At 42.8% G+C, this 20,149-nt stretch overlaps 1 protein-coding gene across 1 annotated transcript; it reads left to right on the top strand.

Moving 5' to 3' along the window:
• The first annotated feature begins 360 nt into the window (after nt 1-360).
• Nucleotides 361-19,636, top strand: LOC111600410 (tyrosine-protein kinase Drl). Its single transcript, XM_023316494.2, is given in 4 exon segments — nt 361-834; nt 16,873-18,223; nt 18,362-18,658; nt 18,737-19,636. Coding segments are annotated over 4 exon segments (2,004 nt in total). The 5' UTR covers nt 361-710; the 3' UTR covers nt 18,969-19,636.
• The last annotated feature ends 513 nt before the right edge of the window (nt 19,637-20,149 follow it).

Here is a 20,149-nt window from a genome sequence, read left to right on the forward strand (position 1 = left end):
ATTTTGTTTTGCTATAAATAAAAATAAAACTAAAAATTAAAAAAAAAAATACCTAAATACTATTCTTTTACTTTGAAATTTTCCTTCTTTAATCAGCAAAAATGTGTCAATGTCAGAAGTTTAACAGAAGTGTAACAGGCTTGTAATGCTCTAATTGAGTTCGAAAATTCGAAAACAGCTGGGAGAGCGGCTCTGTTGCTTGAATCTCGAATGTGCAGAACAGCAGCAGCCACTGTTAATTTTAGAATCTGTACAGATTAACATAACAGTGCGCGTCAATAACAGAGTCTGTTAAAAGTATCTGAAAGATACTTTAGCAATAGCATTGTTTTGTTTATCCAGTTGACAGTTTGTGGAAAATCGTCACGGTGCGCGCATCAACGAAAATTCGTCGCGGAAAACCAAACAACCCAACAGGCATCAATTTTGTCTTGGCTCTTAAGCAGAGCCACGCACGTCTAGGTGTTAATTCCAATTGGAATATGCGCGTCTGAGTCTTCCGCGAGGCAAAGTGCCAAAAACGCACTGTGAAATATTGCAAAGGCAAAATGCGCGCCACATTCTAAGATTCAAAAAATTGTATTCGGCAAGTGTTTAACAATAGCAAAATTGCTCTGCCAGTGCCAATCAAACAAGCCATAAAAAGCGAAGTAAACAATTAACAAGCAATTATTAATAAAACAATTAAAACCTGACTTACAAAGCCAACAATGCCAGCCATGGAGCAGAACTTTAAAGGCCTCTTCACAATCGGATTATTTCTGGCTCTGCTTAGCGGCGGCCAAACGCATTTGAATATATTTCTGAACCTGCACGAGGTGCTGCGACTAATCGGTGAGTGCCTGGCCCCCTTCGGATACATGAATAGTTTTATGAATTTAATGAATGCGAAATTAATTGTCTATCTAATATCAATTAGATGTAAACTTTGTTGCTTCAACTATTTCGAAATTAAATCGTATTTAAACTGCGGAAAAAAAAGAATTTTCGATAGTGATGCAAGCTGCGATTGGGTATTAAATGAATTTGAATTAAAATTAAATTTTATTCATTTGATATTCATATTGTTTGTTATAAATCTATTTAGCTCTTTATTTAATTATATTTTGGTGCTTCAAAGTGAATGATATATTAATTGATAAATGTATTTTTGAAAATTTATGCTTTTATTCAAGTTTGTGTTTCTTATATTGTAGAACTGCGCTTAAGTGCTTAGAGACAGATATCTCCTTTATTTGAGGGCCTTCCTTTTATGTCATGTGTTGTCAGCTCACAAATCAACAGGAATATCGTATATATAGGATATTTAGATAACCAAGATTTACTTTGCTTTATGAATAAGAAAAAAGGCATAAAAACCGAAAGTGTTTTACGAGGTGCTGCCAAAAAATGCAGTAAAAACCCTTTTCATATATACATATATATAAAATAAATAAATCTATGTTGGAGAATCATAAAACACATGCAAAGGGCGAGATATGGTTGAATTATCAGAAATTATGTTGTAAAATTTACAACTCGCAGCTTGCTGGGCTGCCTATGCAAACAGGTCGAGTGATTGATGGTAGCTGGCTGTATGTAGGTGGCATATTGGTCTGTCTCTCTCTCTGTGTGTGTGTGTTTGTATGGGATCGGGCAACAAATCGCGTCAGTTCTGAATAACTGGGTAAATATTGGGACGAGTGCGAGTGCGAGTGCTAATCAGGCGCTTATCTGGCAGCTATCGCCGTGCGGTACTCGTCGTAATTCATGTTTGGGATTTCAGTTGTTGGTGTCGGTCGAGTTATCGGAGCGCCGGACAATCAATCAGGTTGCTGCAGTGCATCGCGCTGGTTGCCAATTGGCAAGCTCGGGTGATCGATCCATCAACTGGTATGGAAATTTATTAGTTGTGTCAGCCGCGTGTCAAACAAAGTCAAATTTTAAGCCACTAATCGATTCGCCTGCAGTGTGAGTGCGTGCGCGTGTATGGGTGGCTATTGTTTTGCCTTGCAATTGCAACTTGCCCCATTGATGAGTGCTGGCTGGGCACCCTCCTTCAATTATCCAGCGCTGACAGCAGGTTGCATGCCTGACCTACTTTTGGCTACCTTTTCGGGCGGCCCTGCCTCTCCCTCTGTGGTAGGTGTCATTTTTTAGCGGTTTGTTCAAAAGCTTGACTCCAATACAAAAGTCCATGAGTGTGTGTGTGTGTGTGAGCTGTCTTTGTATGCATGCGTGTACATCAATTAAATTGTCAGACCACATGAAAAAAAGAAGAAAAAAACACGACAGCTCCTGCATTTGGTGCTCGTTAGCTTACGCTTGTGGATCGGACCGAGCTGGGGAGCTGCAGTAACTATTGGTGAAGTGGGCTAAAGGACGCTCACAACCAAATTGCAGCTCTGGCCAAAGTCTACACACACCAGACACACACACACACACACGCACATATATAAACGATGTCAGGGACTGGCACAGTGCTGCGGTAGCTCGTTAACGGAATGAGCGACACGTAGAATCTTTAATGGGTTTGCAGCTTAAATGAGGCACCGCCAACCAGAGCATAAATAAATGCTCCTTGGTGCAACAGAGAGCAGAGAGCAGAGAGCAGTGACTGTGGCCACACAGTAATTAGTGATCACCAAAATAATAGCGCCATTTGCTAGTGATAAAACGAAGGACTGCGATGCAAGAGACTGAACTGTGACAAAAATTGGCTAAAGTCTTCAGTTTATACAGAAATTATTGTGTATCTGGCACTATATCATGTTAGGTTAACTGCTTTGAAGCTTGGCATTGCTTGTGCTTTAAATTTTCATTGAAAAGAATTAATTTCAATATCTGTTGCAAACTAATAATTTTAATATCCAAAGCCAACATTCAATTTAGACTAATGAACGATGTTGATTTGAATAAAAAATATCAATTTTGAGCTGATTTAGTTAGTAACTAATTTCCATCAATTCAACAATAATTGTTGCTCAATTTGGGCAGCAAACATATCTCTGCTGCACTTTGCATTGCTAAGAGCAAATGTGTCAATTAGATTTGATATGAGCCGTCTGCAACTAGTGAAGCTACAGGTCATAGGCACATTTCCATTATGAAGCCGAACTTTTATGCAAATAAAATGCTGTTAGAGAAAATAATAAATATATGCATAGCGTGTTTTTAAGCATAATAAATCAGCCCACAATCAAAACGCAGCAGACCTTAAAATGAAATGAAAATAAAAATATCGAAAATCCTTTTATGATCGAACAAGCTTCATGGGTCGCTTAGTGCCTGTCTCGAGCTGTGCATATCCCTTGCCATTTGCGAATCGCCAGTCATGGACGGCAGTGTATCAACGGCTATAATCTCAACCCATCTGCGCGCGATTGACATTCCCAACTAGGCAACAGCAGCGGCAATACAGCAGCATCAGAAGGAGGCTAAAAGATTTTTTGTTAAATGTTGCCAACTCACGTTTAGCTAATAAAACGGCAACATTTGGCTAAAAATACACAAAACGCATTTATTTTGCCAAGTAATGTGAACTCAATTAGTGAAAAGCGACGACGACTACAGCGGGAACAGCTGTGAAAATAGAGGAAAGCCTTTTAAGCCCATCGGGGGAAATCTTGGCGAGAAATGCGCAACGTGCGTGCCGAATTTTTGGTCGAGACGACTTTGCCACACAGAATAATTAATAAATGCAAGTCGATAAAGCAGCAGACGGAGGGACAGAGGGGGAGGAGGGCGAGAGTTGAAATCGGAGACACATATATAAGCAGAGGCGCCGCTTGGCATGCTGCTGTTGTGGCAGCAACTGTTGTTGCCGTTGCTGTTGCTGCTGGGATGACGACATTATAAACAACTCTGCAGCATGTCGTTAGCATGTCTGACTGTCTAGCGGACGGGAGTTGTTGCACAGAGTGCGTAATTGGCAAATGAATGAGAGACGCAAACGACAAGAGAGAGAGAGAGAAAGAGGGGGGAGAGAAAGAGAGACGATGATGCAGCTAAAGAGTAGGCGAAGCGAAATCTCAGTTGCATTTCAATGCGCTTAATTACGAGGGTGGTTCGGTGGCTTGGCCGCTAGGGACCTGCCACTTGTCAGCTGTATACATCTCTCTCGCTCTGTGTGTGTAGCTGCCACTTAGCCATGACTGCCACACGTGTCAACGTCAGCATTGCTTGCAACATCATTTCCACCTAAAGCCACCTACAGCCCAACTGTCCTGCTGTGGTTGTTGCTTGCTCTTCATCTTCATGCAAGTCATTGGCCCTTCGTTGCGTAAACAGTTCACACTTCAGCAAACGGTCATGGATTGCTGGCCACGCCCTTTCATGCACGCCCAAATATACTGCTAAGCCAATGCATCAGCAACAGCAACAGCAACAGCAACAACAAGGAGCGACGCCCATTTGCGCTTAATTAAAACGCTAAATGTTCTGCGGATGGTGTTGTCGTTGTCGCTTGTGACAAAAATATAAATAAAAACAACAATTAAAGCTCTAACGTGTGCATTGGATCATGCTTGCATAAGCCACAACAAAGGCAACAATAAACGATTTTGTTGCTTCAAAACATAATCAAGGTGCATACATTTGATGCTCTCCCGACGCATTCAAGTTTCCGTTGTTTACATTTATCATATTTAAAAAAATTGTGTAAATATACATAATCTTGTTACAAGTAGTACCTTGGATAGAAATAAATATTTTTTATTATTTCAACTGAGTCTCGAAAAGTGCAAAAATATTTTGAAGTTTATTTTATTTGATATGCGAGGAAGAAAAGTTTTATTTCAGTTTTAGTCATCAAATAAAATTTGAATAAATATTTAAATTATAATATTTACACTTACTATCTACATATTTTTCGATATATATTGCGTAACTGAATATTAGACGTATTCATATTAATGGAAGTCCTTTGAAGTATACTTAAATTAATAATAAGTTTAATATACAACTTTTTTGACATATTTTATCTATCTTCTAAGATTTCAATATAGATATATTTCATATATATTCAATGTTTTAGATATGTATTCCATATGTCAATATTTTAACCTGATTTTTACATGGCTATTTGAGCTACTGAGGCTACTTGGCCTATTTCGAGTCATCGCAACATTTATATACTGTACAAGTGAACTCCTATATATATAAGAATTTTAATGCATATTTGTTTTGTTTGTTTAATCCAATCAAATCAATTTCAATTTCCTGCTAAGTTCATTTTTCTGTTCATGTGCTGCTGCTTACTACAAACAAAAATGAATAATTTATATTTTAGCTATTTACTTGAAGTTTCATATTTATTAGTTGATGAACCATTGCAACACTTTCCTTGCCAATATTTTCCAGTCTATACTGGCCTGGTCCAAGAGCTAATAATGTGCATCGAACTTTATTATCAAAATTTATTAAATAAATATTCAACTTGCATTGCTGCAGAATATTTTGTCTTCAACTTTTTTAACTTTAACTAAAAACTTAATACTTAGTTTGGCAACATTTTTTATTTAACTTAAGTTTACTTTCTATGGACTTAATGGTTGCTTCAAGGTTCAGACCTTGGTTGGTTCGACTGCAACTTATGGCAGAGGTTGCAATACTTCATGTATACAGAAAAACTATCTAGATTCGATTAAACCGACTTCTGTTCCAGTAGATATACTATCTCAAGTGAAATATGAAGAATTCTAGCTGTGTAGAACTGGCTGGTACTGCTGGTTATTAGCTGCCCTCAATTGAAATTATTGTAAAATGAAGTCTGTTCAAGTGTTTGGTCAATGATCAGGCGTCAGAGTCTTTTAATTGGCAATTTGTTGTCAATTACAGGCTTAGGTTGAGGCTTAAGAGACTCTGTTATCAAAAGTTGCCACTGATTTAGTTTTCGATTGCTCCATTTTTGCGGTTGCTCAGAGATGCATGGGAATAGATGGAGAAAAGGATGCTCTATGGGGTTGCTCCTAGCGTATTTGTTGTGTGTCTGCTTCAATTTTGTTAGATGAGAAAGAACTCTATTTATTTTCTATTTATGTCTGCAATTTAGTATAACTTCAATTTGAAAGTTCAAAATAAAAATAAATTGTTTTCAAGTATTTCATTCTTTCTATGTTTTGTGAGTAGTTTCTCATAAATATAAATATTTATATTACTTATTTAAACTGTTTTACTTATTTAAACTCGTTTATATAATCTAAAAGTGGTCAGAAATTCGAGTTGATATATATTTTCAAGATTTGAATAATTTTGAAGCTCGTTGACGTCGACTTTTATTAAAATTTATTCAGTTTCGGAACATATTTTACATTTCCACTTAGCAATTAATGAGTTCCAGCACGCACACACATAAATATATATATATACTTATATATGTATATATATATATGTATACATTAAGATAGGGATAGAACAGTTGCAGTTGTAGACCACCCCCAAGAGACCGAGTCGCATATCTCAAGTGGCGTTCCCCAGACTCGGGCTCCGCCTCGTTATCAAATGAATTTAATCAGTTTCAATTGTTTATGTTTTAGTTTCTGTATAAAAAGTGGGGGCCTGTCTTTTTGCATGATTGGTAGCCTCTAGACACGAAACGGAAATCGAGCTAAGAGAGGAGCGAGAACGAAATGCTAGAAGTAGGAAAAGCCACCCAAACCAATTCCCACTTTTCAGAGCCAGGCGAAGGGATTGCACAAGTTTCAATTGACTTGTTTGGAAATTTGCTTTTCTTATAGAGTTTTTCTCTCTTTTATTTTGTAATAATCGCTGCATCAGCTCGAACAATTAACGCAACTGACAAATTGCTGGGCCCATTATGAGGCGATTTAATTGGCGTCTCTGATGGCCAGCACATGTGGGCCGTCAAATGCTCACTGACACCTACTTGACGACGATGTGGAAACTGTGGCTATGAATAGATTTCAAAATTTGATATTGCCCAGTTCCGAAGGGGAGTGGGGTGGGCTAAAGCTGTAAAGATAAATTGCGCAACTGCCCAGTCGCCGAGTTTCCAGAGAATAATAATATCGCATAAATTTATGGCTGCCTAATCCTCGGACTGTGGCTGGAAGCCGCTGTCAGGCTCGCTCTGCCAGTGGCAATGCCTAAATTATGTTAATGGCACAGATAATAAAGTACATGATATTTGCATTAGGAAATGCCGCTTAAAACAATATCCGCATTTAGGCCATTCAAGGATAAACCAGAGCCTCGAAACGCTTGCCATTTAGCGTAATTAACTTGTGCTTAGGAAAATGCTTTCCCACACTTTCTGCGCTCGGTTGCTTGCTTGCTCGGTGATTAGTTGGTCGGGGCTGTTGCATCCACAGCTTAGCTGCAACAACTAACTTCTAAATAAACAAAGCAAGTGACGCGTGCTGCCCGCGCTCGAAGCATTTGTATCTTGTGGATACGACGTTTTTTCCCTCCCCCTCGTGCTTTGACTGTCTTCCGGCTGCATCTGCAAAGTGAGAAAAGTCGCACACAACAATGACAAACGCTGCCAGCCAGAGGGGTAGCTACCTTTACAACAACAACAATAATAGCAACATCAGCAACAACAACAACAACATCGCTACTTAATGGACCAGAAATGCGCTGTGCAAACACAGTGCCTGTTCCCTTGCCTCTGTCCTATGCTTGCTGCCGTTCCGTTCTCCTGTCCGTTCTTCTGTCCTCTGCCCGTTCCCATATATTTTTCTGCTTGCTTGTCCTGCTGGCTCGCTCTCTCCCTCTCTCCGTGCACTCGCTGCTCGTCCTGCTGCGTATGCAAACAAACGAAGCCCGGAAGCGAAATACGATGCGACGGCAACGCACGAGGCAGCCGCCAGCACTTGAGCACGCCGCAGCAATGCCACCCCACCCCACCACGTTCCGCCGTGCCCCGCCCCACCCCGCCTCTCTCTTTCAGCAGCTAGCCACGCTGTTGAGGGCTTCATTTGAAATGCCACCCGAGGGTGGACCACGACTGCCGCCCCTTAAGCTACTGCCTTGGCAGCCGCAGTCGCAGCAGCAGTCTATGCCGATGTCGTCTCATATTTTTATTGCCGAGCGAATTCCAAGCGGGCGCCTCACCCTCTCTATCCCTGTCTCACTCTTAATGAGACCGTAAATTATTTTTTATTATTTCGTATTTAATTTTTTCATTGCTGTTTGTCTGACTCACACAAAAAACGATCCGAACCAGAGCGCAGCACGCGTGTGAGGCGGCCATTTGATTTCGAATTGATTGTGGGAATCGGATACAGCAAAGGGGTAGCTGCATCTGCAGGATGCATCGCAAATGACTTAAGCTGTGAGCATTGCCATTAAGATAATATTCTTCCCTACTTTCTTAACTTTAACTTAGCTGAAATTGTGCGATTTATAGGGATTTGATCCTATCTTTTCAAGTTATTGTAGTTTAGTCTACTGCTCTACAAAGGCATAGGTCAAGGCTTCATAGACCTTATGGAACAGTTGCTCTTCTATCCAGGCACTCTGTGCTCTATTTCCAGAGAATTTTAATTACTATTCATACAATTACTTAAAAGAAAACATTGAAAATTTGTTGGAAAAACAAGCAGATTATGTTTTCATAGTTCCTTTTCTCTGTTTCTGTTTCTCTATCTCTCTCCCTCTCTTTCTTTTTCATTCACTTTTGCTCTTCATTTATTACTTTCTCCCTCTGTTATAATAAGTATGTACTTTTGGATATATTACCAATTGCAACGTATTGGAAAATTTCACACGCCCGCAGCCTTGGACTGGTCTCCCGTTGCATTCGAGCAGCCCTCGTACAGCTTCCCACGCAGCCTTAAGTAATTTTCCAAAGCGGAGCACTTGAACGGGAGCTCACGGGGGTCTCGGCTGATAAAATATTGAGTAATTAAAAGTTTGGAGCATTCTACTTAAGGCGCATAATAAGTCATGATACTATCATCAAGAAGATTAAAGAAAATATAATGTGAATTGAAATTGTTCTGAGTACAGGTGAGAGAATCCACCATGAGTATCTGAGCTACAGAATAGCTATTTAAAGCATACTTGAATAGATGTGAATGAGTTTATATATATCAATTATTGTTTATTTTTTGGCTTGACCTACTTCCGAAGCGCTCCCCCTTTCCCATTCCCATTCCCATTCCCATTCCCCAAATGTTGATAAGAAACAACTGTCGGCAGACATATGCGAAATGATTTTTTGAATTACGCGCTAATCAAAGTATCAAATGGGGACTTAGTCTTTGAGTATGACTCAAAGCAGCGTTCGTTGTGCACACACGCCGCCGACATACATATAATTCGTGCCTTCAATCAAACCGAGTGACTGATTGACTGACTGGCTGGAAAACTGACTGATGACAGCGCCGTGGCCCAGGGGCCGCTCCATCTGCGGTAATTTCCCTGTCACGCATGATAAAACTCGCACATGGCACATAAAGAAAGAGGATCGTAGGGGCAGGGGCTGGAATCGAGTCGAGTCGAGTCGAGTCGCAGTTATGTGGCAACAAGTAATGCCCAAGACGAGTCCTGATTATTTCGCGGCCTGTTTTAACTTTAATTAAGCGCTCAGTGCACATTGAAGCACACACATATATATACATGTCTGTTTATTTAAAAACATATTCGCATTAATTTTATTTGCCGGCGAAACATAACGCCTGGGCTTAGCCAATTCGTTCCATCGCAAATGCGATTCGTTCTGGCCTCTCCGTAGCGCATACACTCGACATTCATTTGCCGCCGTGCATTAGTCGCGGCTATTATCGTGTCTGCCCCGCTCTCGCTCTCTCTCTCTCTCTCTCTCTCTCTCTCTCACTCTCTCACCCTCTTTATTATCAATTCTCATCTCTTTGTAAGCCCCTGGCAGTCCAACAAATGCCGTGAAATGTGTGTGTGTGTGCTTTATAGACATCTATTTGGACAGACTAATGGCGTTGAGTGGGTCTTTGAGCTGGGTGTGAGAATATTAGCAACATTATCATTAACATATTTAAATGCGGATAAGCAAAGCGAATAAATGAATTCGAGCACCGCAAAACGAGAGAATTTATAAATAATGAATTGCTTCATTCACGCTAAACACTGAGGCAGGCAGTGAAAGGAGTCCAGACTCAAAGCAAGACTTGTATTCAGGCTTTGTTAGTGCATAAATTGAAACAATGTTTAGCTAAATATATGCAAAGAGGTTTCAATTTAAAAGAAGAATACTCCCCATGTGTTTCACATATGTTATAGCTATCATTGAAGTATTCTCATTGAGGTGTTTTGCTGACACTTTGAAGCCTTTTTTATTGGCAGGTTGCTAATCTGTGACGATGTGGCCTTTGGCACATTGGGGGTCTAATACACCATTTTTAGAATTAAGTATTGTTTTGAAGTCATTAAGTTATTCTTGCGTCTCTTTCCGCCACATGTGCAACATCCATATACTTTGGTTTGTTTGTGGGTGGTCCTCTTAAAAAAGTTTTCACATCGTCACGTTTACAAGATGATAAACCCCTTAACTACTTTTCAACGTAAACACCCGATAAAAAACCAAAGCCAAAAAAAGCATATACATATACATATACATATGCACATGTATATAAACTTATGACTATGTCTGTGAGTGAGTGTGTTTATTTTTTTGACCCACAAGCAAAAAACGTTGTCATAAACAAAGCCAAAAACTTTTCAACAAACAGCAGCGGACAGCAGAGTTTGAGGATGAAATGCGTCCACTTCAGTGGCTCCGCCTACACATAGCACACACACAGACACAGACACTTATATACACACATGTACATAGAGAGCAATGCATCCATGCTAATCTCTCTTACATTTCGTTGGGCCTGGTGCTGAGACCTGGAACTGCCACAGGGACTGGAAATGCGATTGGGACAGGGATTCGGCAGGGGCTTGGACTTGGGCCTGGGCCTGGGACGGGTAATGGGCAACGTAGCAGCACTTATTGTTAGCACGAGCAGCTGGCGAGCAACTGAACTGCGTTGCCTTGTCGGCTGGCCGAAAAAGTCAATACGAAGCGCTGCTCACTCGGTCAGAGTCATAAATTACGCCATCCCGGGGGTGCTATTGAAAACTCTGTGTGTTGTTGTTGATGTTGCCGTTTGTTTGTTTGTATTGGACTACGGCCCCGGAGGTGTTGGCTTGAACAATTTGCGCTGCTCCCTCTGGCTAGTGTCGCTGGCAGAGTCATCGCGCAGCTCCGTTGTTTGGCCATGTCAAAAGTGTTCATAAATTCCAGCTCTTGGCCCGAAAATTCGGCACAGGAAGTTCTTGTTTACTTAAGCGTACACAAACTCACGCACATCTGCAACTTTGCCACAGAATGTCTTTTAACGGCAGACCTGACGGGCCACCCAGGCCGACAGGCCGTCGGTCGACTAGGCTGCTTGGGCTTTGACCACAGAGGCGCATGCAAATCAAACCACAGGGCACATTACAAGCTGACCCAAGCAGCCAAAACCGCAACAAAACTCAACTAACTGGGCCACTCTAAACCGCACCAGCGAACCACCCCAGCACCTGCACCTGCTGCAAGCCCAGCCAAGCTTTATGGCTATCCATAAATTTGATGGCAGCGCCTAGACACGATTTGAACCCCTCCAGCTCTGTCTGGGATCGCGTCCCGAGCCAGAGGTGATAAAAATTTCATTACATCACGCAAACGCGTTGGCCGAAATTGAAAGAAAACTTTTCACCGGTGGCAAATTAATGGCCAGCTTTCTGTCTGACTCGGCTCGGAATCACAGTCGGCCACCACCTGATGAACGACTGTGGGTGGCTCCCAATGGGCAGGTGTTAAAGCTACTGGCTGCTGGCTCTTGTCTCACGCAATCGAGTCTGGACTTTTGGCTAATAATCACATTAACTTTTTCCGATAAACACATTACATTTCGGACTTCTTTGCAGCGTTGCTTTGATTTTTATGAGCTAATAATTTGCACGTATTTTTGTGGGCTTGGCCGGGCCTTTAAGAGATTTATATATGTGTGTACTAAAAGGCAAGCACTTAAGGCTAGATTAATTACGCATTTATCGTGCTGCTTGAGTGCCTTGACCCAAATGGTCCTTACAAAGCGCTAATTAGCAATGGACGAATCGGAGTTCTTCCAGGAATTGCCCTCTCCACAAATGTATGTGTGCGTGGGGAGGTGGAAGGGGCAGAGGTTCGGGTAGTTTGTATTTACATTTTAAATTGAAAATGCAACTACAGCTCGTTCATGGCGACATCACCATAAACGTAATGTGTTTTTTTATGGTTTGTCATAGAAATCTACAAGATCATAATTTATGCAACACCCGCTGGCCGCTTCATCCCAATGAACTTGAATTTATGGCCAGGTCCAGGTCCAGGTTCAGGTCCGAGCCGACAGCATCGATGGAGCTGAAGCCGCCGCAGTCGTTGAGGTGATAATATAAAAGAAAACACATAAACTGCAAGACGGCCAGAAAGGGTTGAGGGCTGGCGACGTTGATTGCGTCTGGCCTGAAGGCAAAAACCGTCAGCCGAGTTGGACAGAGCAAAGGCACAGAGACCAGACCGAGGCAAATAAATTGCAGCTGCTCGACCAGGGCGATGAAATACAAATAGAAATACTTGGCAGCTACCGTTGGCGCTGTACGTTGCACGTTGCACGTTGCAAGTTGTGAGTGGCGAGTTGCGAGCTGCTAGCTGCACGTAGTTAGAGTCTGGCTGGCAATGAAGTTGCCAGAGAGCATCGTGCACTTCACATGTCCTTTAGCTTGTTTGTCTTTCACTCTGACGCTCCTCGGCAGCGAGCTGAAGTGAAGTTGTTTGGCCAGACAGAGAAACGTCTTGCTAACCAAGCATTCGAGCATGCAACCCAAACGAGCTAGCGAATCATGACCATTTGGGCATAAAAATTACCTGGCCCTGGCTCGCCTTGTCTCGTCTGACTTGGCCTGGCTTGGCCTGGGCTGGTCTTGACTTGTCTTCTCGTTGTATGAAGCTGACCTTCTATGGCCCGGACGGTGAAGTCTCTGAGTTACCTGACTTTGTAGTAGTGCGATTTAATCAGCTGCAAGCGCATCATCATTCCATCATTCCATCATTCCATAAATCTGGCTCTTGACTTTTGGGTTAGCCAGCTCGTCTGTGGCTCGACTTGGCTGCTGACCGAATCAAATGTGAACAAATTGAATTTGCTTGAGTTATGATTGCCCCTTGCTAAAGACATTAACATGGGCCTTGCCCTGTTCCCCAGATTCAAATTTGCAGCACATAAAAAGTTTGTCTTTTTGCGCAGACAGAGATATGGACGGCACGGGGTGGAGGGAGGAATCATAGTCACAACCCTTGCTAACATATACGCTACCCCAAAAAGGCCCTAAATCAGCATCAGCTTCAGTTCGGTGGCCACCAATGTCATCATCAGCCGCGGGCAGAGCCAGACGGAGACAGAGGCAGAGACAGAAGCTTGCCCCAGACAAAAACTCGTACATACATTGATAATAATAAAAATGTCTGTCGTCTGTTGTCTGACGCCCAAAGTGGGAGTCGGACTCTGTAATGCGTATCTCTGGCTCTGACTGTGGCCTAGTCTTCCGTCTGCGTTTAATGCACAACATATTCATGTGTCAAAAGACAATTTCGGATTTATGGCCTGCGAAATCCCCAGGCTGATGTCCAACGACAACGCCGCCGACCAAATGACGCAGAGTGGGCGGCCGGAATGGCGACCGCTGCATTAGCATAGAGGAGGAAAAATATGTTAAGAAAGCATAAAGCGATATCCACTAGCTAGTAGGCGAGACATACATGCATTCAGACATACATTTAAATCTCGCTCAGCTTTTTGGTTTTGCATAAATTAGGGTTGAAGCAGGGAGTCGGATCGCTGCTGGACTGGGCTTCCATGGGAGGGATATGTGGGCCGTCGTATTTGGGGCGCAAAAATTGCCATTTTATTTTATTTTTCCCCATTTTTCCTTTTTCTTCTTTTTGGCATATACAAAGTTTTGGTTTATGCGTCTCTTCTGGTATTTTAGGGTTGTAATTGAAATTAAATAGATGTCGTGCCATGAATTCAAATCGCTTTGCTTTTGCCTTCTATTTGTAGAACTCGTTGCATAGCTAAGTATGTTTTAAAGAGTTGAGCAAGCTAAAAGAAAACGCGAAAATGTGTATTAGGTTTGAATGTGAAAGCATTCGCAGGGTCTTGAGCATCTTTAAGGTGGTGGATTCCACGACAGACTTGAATATTCAATATTCAGGATATTCAGGATATCTTTTCGGGCTGAGCAAATATAAATCAGTGATGAGTTTTAATACAACTGTATTCAGAAAGTCTCAGTAGTTGTAGATAAAGAACACTTGATTTCAACAAATCAACTTAAAGTTGTAATCATAGTAACAAGAGTTTCTTGGCTATAAATCAAAGCTCATAAGGCTTTAAGAAATACATTTGCAAAAGCTCATATAATTGTAATATCCATATCAGCTCATTGATACTTAGAGCGCTTCACACTCTCAGCTTTGCCCCCACTTTAGCTGTCGGTTTTGCATCGCACCTTATCAACATCTTGGCACACATTACTCCTATCTGGTATCTCTGCAGTCCATTCTCTGTTGGCTTCTCGTTCGCTTGCCAGTTTTCATGCTTTGGCAATTTGTAGCTCTTTAAGCATATTTTCACAGCATCTTTTACACTTTTTGGGGCAACTTTTACTTTTTGTGGCAGACATTTATGTCAGCGGTGCTTGACGAAGTTGCTAGCAGCAGCTGAGGGTGTCTGCCGCTTTTTGTGGATAAGGAAAATCGATTTTCTTCAGGTGACTGACAAAAGAGGAAATGAAAGAGAGAAGAGCTCGGTATTGGCCATTGTAGCCGTGTATTAGGAGTGTGGGGCATTGACTTCATTTGTTCAGCAATCAGCTCTAATTAGCGCGCCTGGCACTTGAGATGCAAAGCGGGTTGGCTCGTTGCTTCTAGCGAATAATTTGCTATTATTTGTCTATAATTGGGGTGCGTGGGGTCGTGAAAGTTTTGATGTCTGTGGAATTTTAATTGTGTATTGCAGGCAGGGAGGCAACTTTAATGGGGCAACTTTAAGCAGCAATTTTTCTATTTCCCTCTCGATTAAATGTGGCTGCCAGGTTACATGTCTGGGGCCCATTAACCCTTTGCGCGCTATCACAACTTTGCTATCTACCTTGGTTCATTATGCGACACAGTATTCATATCTGCAATACGTCACATTTCTGCGGCACACTCACACACACACACACACACACGCATCACGGCGTGGTCCACCAGCAGCCGCTTTCACTAATTACATTTTCAAAGTGCAAACGAAGCGTGCAGGGAAAGAGAGAGCGGGAATGGGAATGGGAACGGCAACTAGAACGTAGCTGGGCTCGCTTCACTAATTAGTACGATATGTATAAATATATATACATATATATGCACAGGCATAGGTACAGTCGGTGGACGCATAAGTGGCATAAATTAAAATAAAATGTACAAGTATAAAATGTAACTGCGACGTCGACTGCGATAAAAATCTAAAATAAACAGGCCGCGCTGCGGCTAGCCGCGGCCCCATGAACACAGTGAGGCATGCAACATATGTGCAGCAGCGGCAGCAAAGCAACAACATCAACATTAATTAAGCATAAACATTTAACCTGCCCCCGGGACACGCCTACGAACACAACGTCGCGTGTCCGCGAACCGAGGAAGGGTCCCGCTCTCTGTTTTGTTCAAGTCGCATTTTATAATTTTGATTGATTTATTGAGCCGACACCAGAGCGGCAAGTGGCAAGTGGCAAGTGGCAAGTGCAGCCAGCTCAGGTAACAAACAAGGCGCCAGCTGTAGGCCGTTCCCCAGAAGAGCGACTCACATGTTTCTATAACTAATTTAATTAAATGCATTACAAAGGGCAACGCGCGAGCGAGCAGCGATCAGCCGAGCTGTCATAACTATTAGATATATACATATAGACATAGATACAGAAAGCGATAGGTGGACAGGTGGTTAGAGAGACTTGTAGATAGAGATAGATACACCTTACCTACAGCTCAGTTAGTTTACATGTGAGACTGCCATTAACATGGCATGTAAATATTATGCGTATTAAGTGAAGCATATGCCCCAAATACATATCTATATATATATTCTAATATATACATTTAATATATATATAAATATGTAAATCGAAATCATACGTGTTTAAATTCTATTTATCAACAAGTGCTTTGCATGCCTAAGAAATGTTAACCAGAGCTTCTCACTGTTAACTAACAGAGAAATGTTATGCAGATGGACCTCAACTGCTGAAGGCTTAAGTGAAGTCTATGTTAGTTACATAGCAGCTGAAGTAATTAGAGAAGAGGAGTAGCTAGTATAGGCAAGCCCAGATATTACAAGCAAAACTATTTGCAGCTTAATATTGTTGGAGTGGAATATTAAGTCTTTCAAGTGCTACCCCTTTAAGATAGAAATCTTCTTTACTAGCCAACTTGTTTGTCGTCTTTGATTGATTTTAGGGGGAGAAAGCAATAAGAAATGGTCTGGCATTTGAAGCTGTTGCTGGGGGTTCAGCTATTTAACTCGTTCAATATGTCACCGAAGTGTCTAAGTGGACAGATAATGCGGAGTCTAGTGGCAGCAGCCGGCGGCAGGCGACAGGCGGCAGGCAGCAGGCAGCTAGCAGTATGGCCATTCCTTGAAGAAAATCAATTTGACAAAGTAAAGAAAACTGTTATCCCTGGTGATTGATTATGCAGCCGACTCGAGTGACTGGCCAAAAGTTTCCCGACTTCGATTGGGTCACCGAGCGTATCATTAATTTCCTCAGCGTTGGCGACGGGTTGAGTTTTGGGCTGCCATGTAAGCAGCCATTTCGTACATGCATCTAAATTTTTGCTCTTTCTTATTGCAGGAGTTTCCGCGGAGCTCTACTACGTGCGGGAGGGTGCCATCAATGACTATGCCCTGAACTTTGCGGTGCCGGTGCCGGCGAATATCAGTGATGTTACCTTCACATGGCAGTCTCTGGTCGACCATCCTCTGCCCTACAGCATCAATGTGGCCACCTCGGACGTGGGCGTGCTGCCACGCCCTATGCTGAACATCTCGCGAATTGGCAATGTGCCGCAGGAGCCGCAGACATGGGGCGTCAGCCTCAAGTGTTCGGGCACGCGGGCCGCCGAGGTAACCGTGACCATCAGCGTGGAGGTTATTCTGGACCGGGCGACCAACAACAATACTAATCTCATCTTTAAGCGTAAGAAAATTTGCTTGAAAGACGAGCCGAACGATGCACGCGAGGAATACGATGACGAGGAGCCACTACATCCGGATCTGAGTGGTCACGATGACATCCACTACACGGAACACAATGAGGACACTGCTGAGCACGTCATATCCGATGGACATTCGCCCACCAACGGGGAGCATGGCAAGGCGACGGAGAGACATCGTGTGCTGGTGACGGAGCCAACTGTAACTGTGGGGCGCGGTGCTGCTGGAGGAGGTGCGAACAACGAATACGATCCACTGTTGCGGGAAACTCTAGTGCCACCCACAAGTGGCCTCATCACTTTGATAGTAGGCGGAATTTTGGCTTTGGTGCTCGTCTCGACACTCATTCTGATTGCCTACTGCGCTAAGGGTCCCTCGAAACGCCATCCCTCGAACGGCGTGCACTTGATCAAGACCTCCAGTTTTCAGCGTCTGCCCACTATCTCGTCTACTGCTCACAATTCGATCTATGTCTGCCCTTCGACCATAACACCCACATATGCGACACTGACGCGGCCCTTTCGCGAATATGAGCATGAGCCTGAGGAGTTCAACCGCCGTCTCCAAGAGCTGACAGTCCAAAAATGCCGCGTGCGCCTCTCCTGTCTTGTCCAAGAGGGCAACTTTGGGCGCATCTATCGCGGCACTTACAACGACTGTCAAGAGGTTCTGGTCAAAACTGTGGCGCAGCATGCAAGCCAGCTACAAGTAAACCTACTTCTCCAAGAATCCATGATGCTCTACGAGGCAACACATCCAAATGTTATGGCAGTGCTTGGCATTTCCATTGAAGACTTTGCCACACCCTTTGTGCTCTACGCCGCCACAGGCAGTGTCCGTAATTTGAAGACCTTCCTGCAGGATCCATCATATGCCCGGAGCGTGACCACCATACAGACTGTGCTAATGGCTTCCCAGCTGGCCATGGCCATGGAACATTTACACAATCATGGAGTTATTCACAAGGACATTGCGGCCCGGAACTGTGTGTAAGTAGAGCTAAGCCCTCATCAACATTCAGCATATGTCTAAAAGAGCGACCTAATCGCCGATTTGGTATTTGCCATTTGTAATCCGTCTAATCGACCATTCGCTACCCTCTGCTCTTGAACGTTTGCTCCCTTTAGTATTGACGATCAGCTGCGCGTAAAGTTAACTGACAGTGCCCTCAGCCGTGACCTCTTCTCTGGTGACTACAATTGCTTGGGCGATGGGGAGTACCGACCCATCAAATGGTTGTCGCTCGAGGCACTGCAGAAATGCCACTACAACGAAGGCAGCGATGTTTGGTCCTTTGGAGTACTCATGTGGGAGATGTGCACGTTGGGAAAGCTGCCTTATGCCGAGATCGATCCTTATGAAATGGAGCATTATCTAAAGGATGGCTATAGGCTGGCACAGCCCTTTAACTGTCCCGACGAACTGTAAGTATCACTAGGGTGAAGAGCTCCCATAGCAGACCGAAGACTAAACGCCTTTCGATTTTGCTCCGCTAATTACAGCTTCACTATTATGGCCTACTGCTGGGCCTCCATGCCCGCCGAGCGACCCTCGTTTAGCCAGCTCCAGATTTGTCTATCGGAGTTTCACACTCAGATAACCAGATACGTTTAACCTGCGGTAATGAAGCATACCAAGACTTGTAAATACAACAAGAGGCGACGTCGCAAGATTTCACAGCAGACGACGTCCGCAACTCTGTTTCCAAAGACATATTTAAATTATAGCGCTTAAGGGGCGCCTAAGCAAACGCTAGTTTCGGAGCTAAAGATACGAGTGTGGGCCCATTGTTGTCCCCCACAATAAATAGTTACTTATTTATGTATAATGTGGGCGGTAGTTGATCGACATGAATGACCCATCGAGGGAACCTTCAAGTGATTGGCTACCCCCATCTATATTTAGCATTTAGGATAGATGTTACGAAAGAAGTGGAAAACATGTGACATTTCAATGCAAGAAACGTAGTAGTTAAAAGTAAAGCCCTCTGAAGATACCCCAGTTAAAAGCTCCCTCTGGAGAGCTCTCACGTCGAGCATTTGCATAACATAACATTATATAGATACATAGCAAAAGACAAGATCCATAAAATAAATAGTACACCAACCTAGGCTAGGCATATACGAGTTTTTCGGGTCACTTTGTCGTTTATAAACAGCAACAAATATATATTATAGAATATCAATGTAAATGTATTTATATGTGTATGTATATGTATGTCTAAGACCGTAGTGCTAGCAAACTCGAATCTATTGTATTTGACTAATGTTAATGACATGTCATATCATGTCGCATACCCAACCGTGCACTGCAGTACTTTTCCGAAAGGAGCCCGACATTTGTTTTACTTTTCCGGCAGGTCTAGGAACGAAGGAGAACGAGAGAAAAATAAAAGTTTTGTAATATACTTAAGCATTTCGCATTAGTTTTAAGTTCCACTTATGATTTCAAATTTGAAGAATGAAAGAAAAACGATTTCAATAAACGTCCGTGCATAACATTCAAAAACCATGGAAATGCATTTGTGAATTGCCAGCGCATGGCTCGGGGAAATGGGAAATGAGAAATGGAAATGGGCAAATGGGCAAATGGGCAAATGGGGACGACAGTTAGGTAAAATATATATTCGTGTGTAAGTATATCGCTAACAATTGAGCCTGGCCACGCCCATCACTTACCCTAAAACAACTTGTACTAAGAGCGAAGTGTTGTTTGGGTTTCCACTATGTTGAGGCTGTCGCAAATGCAGGGGGTTTGGGTTAACCATCTGCAATCCTTACACGCACACATACAGACACAGTCACACACACACATACAGACACGCACACTCAAGTACACACAGCCCCGAGCCAATCTCTTTGGCAGGCCAAGCGTGGTGGCAACACAAAAGGCATGTAATGCCAACTGCCTATTTG

Source organism: Drosophila hydei, unplaced genomic scaffold (genome assembly GCF_003285905.1).
Source record: "Drosophila hydei strain 15085-1641.00,03,60 unplaced genomic scaffold, DhydRS2 tig00000149-arrow-pilon, whole genome shotgun sequence".
Lineage (NCBI taxonomy): Eukaryota > Metazoa > Arthropoda > Insecta > Diptera > Drosophilidae > Drosophila > Drosophila hydei.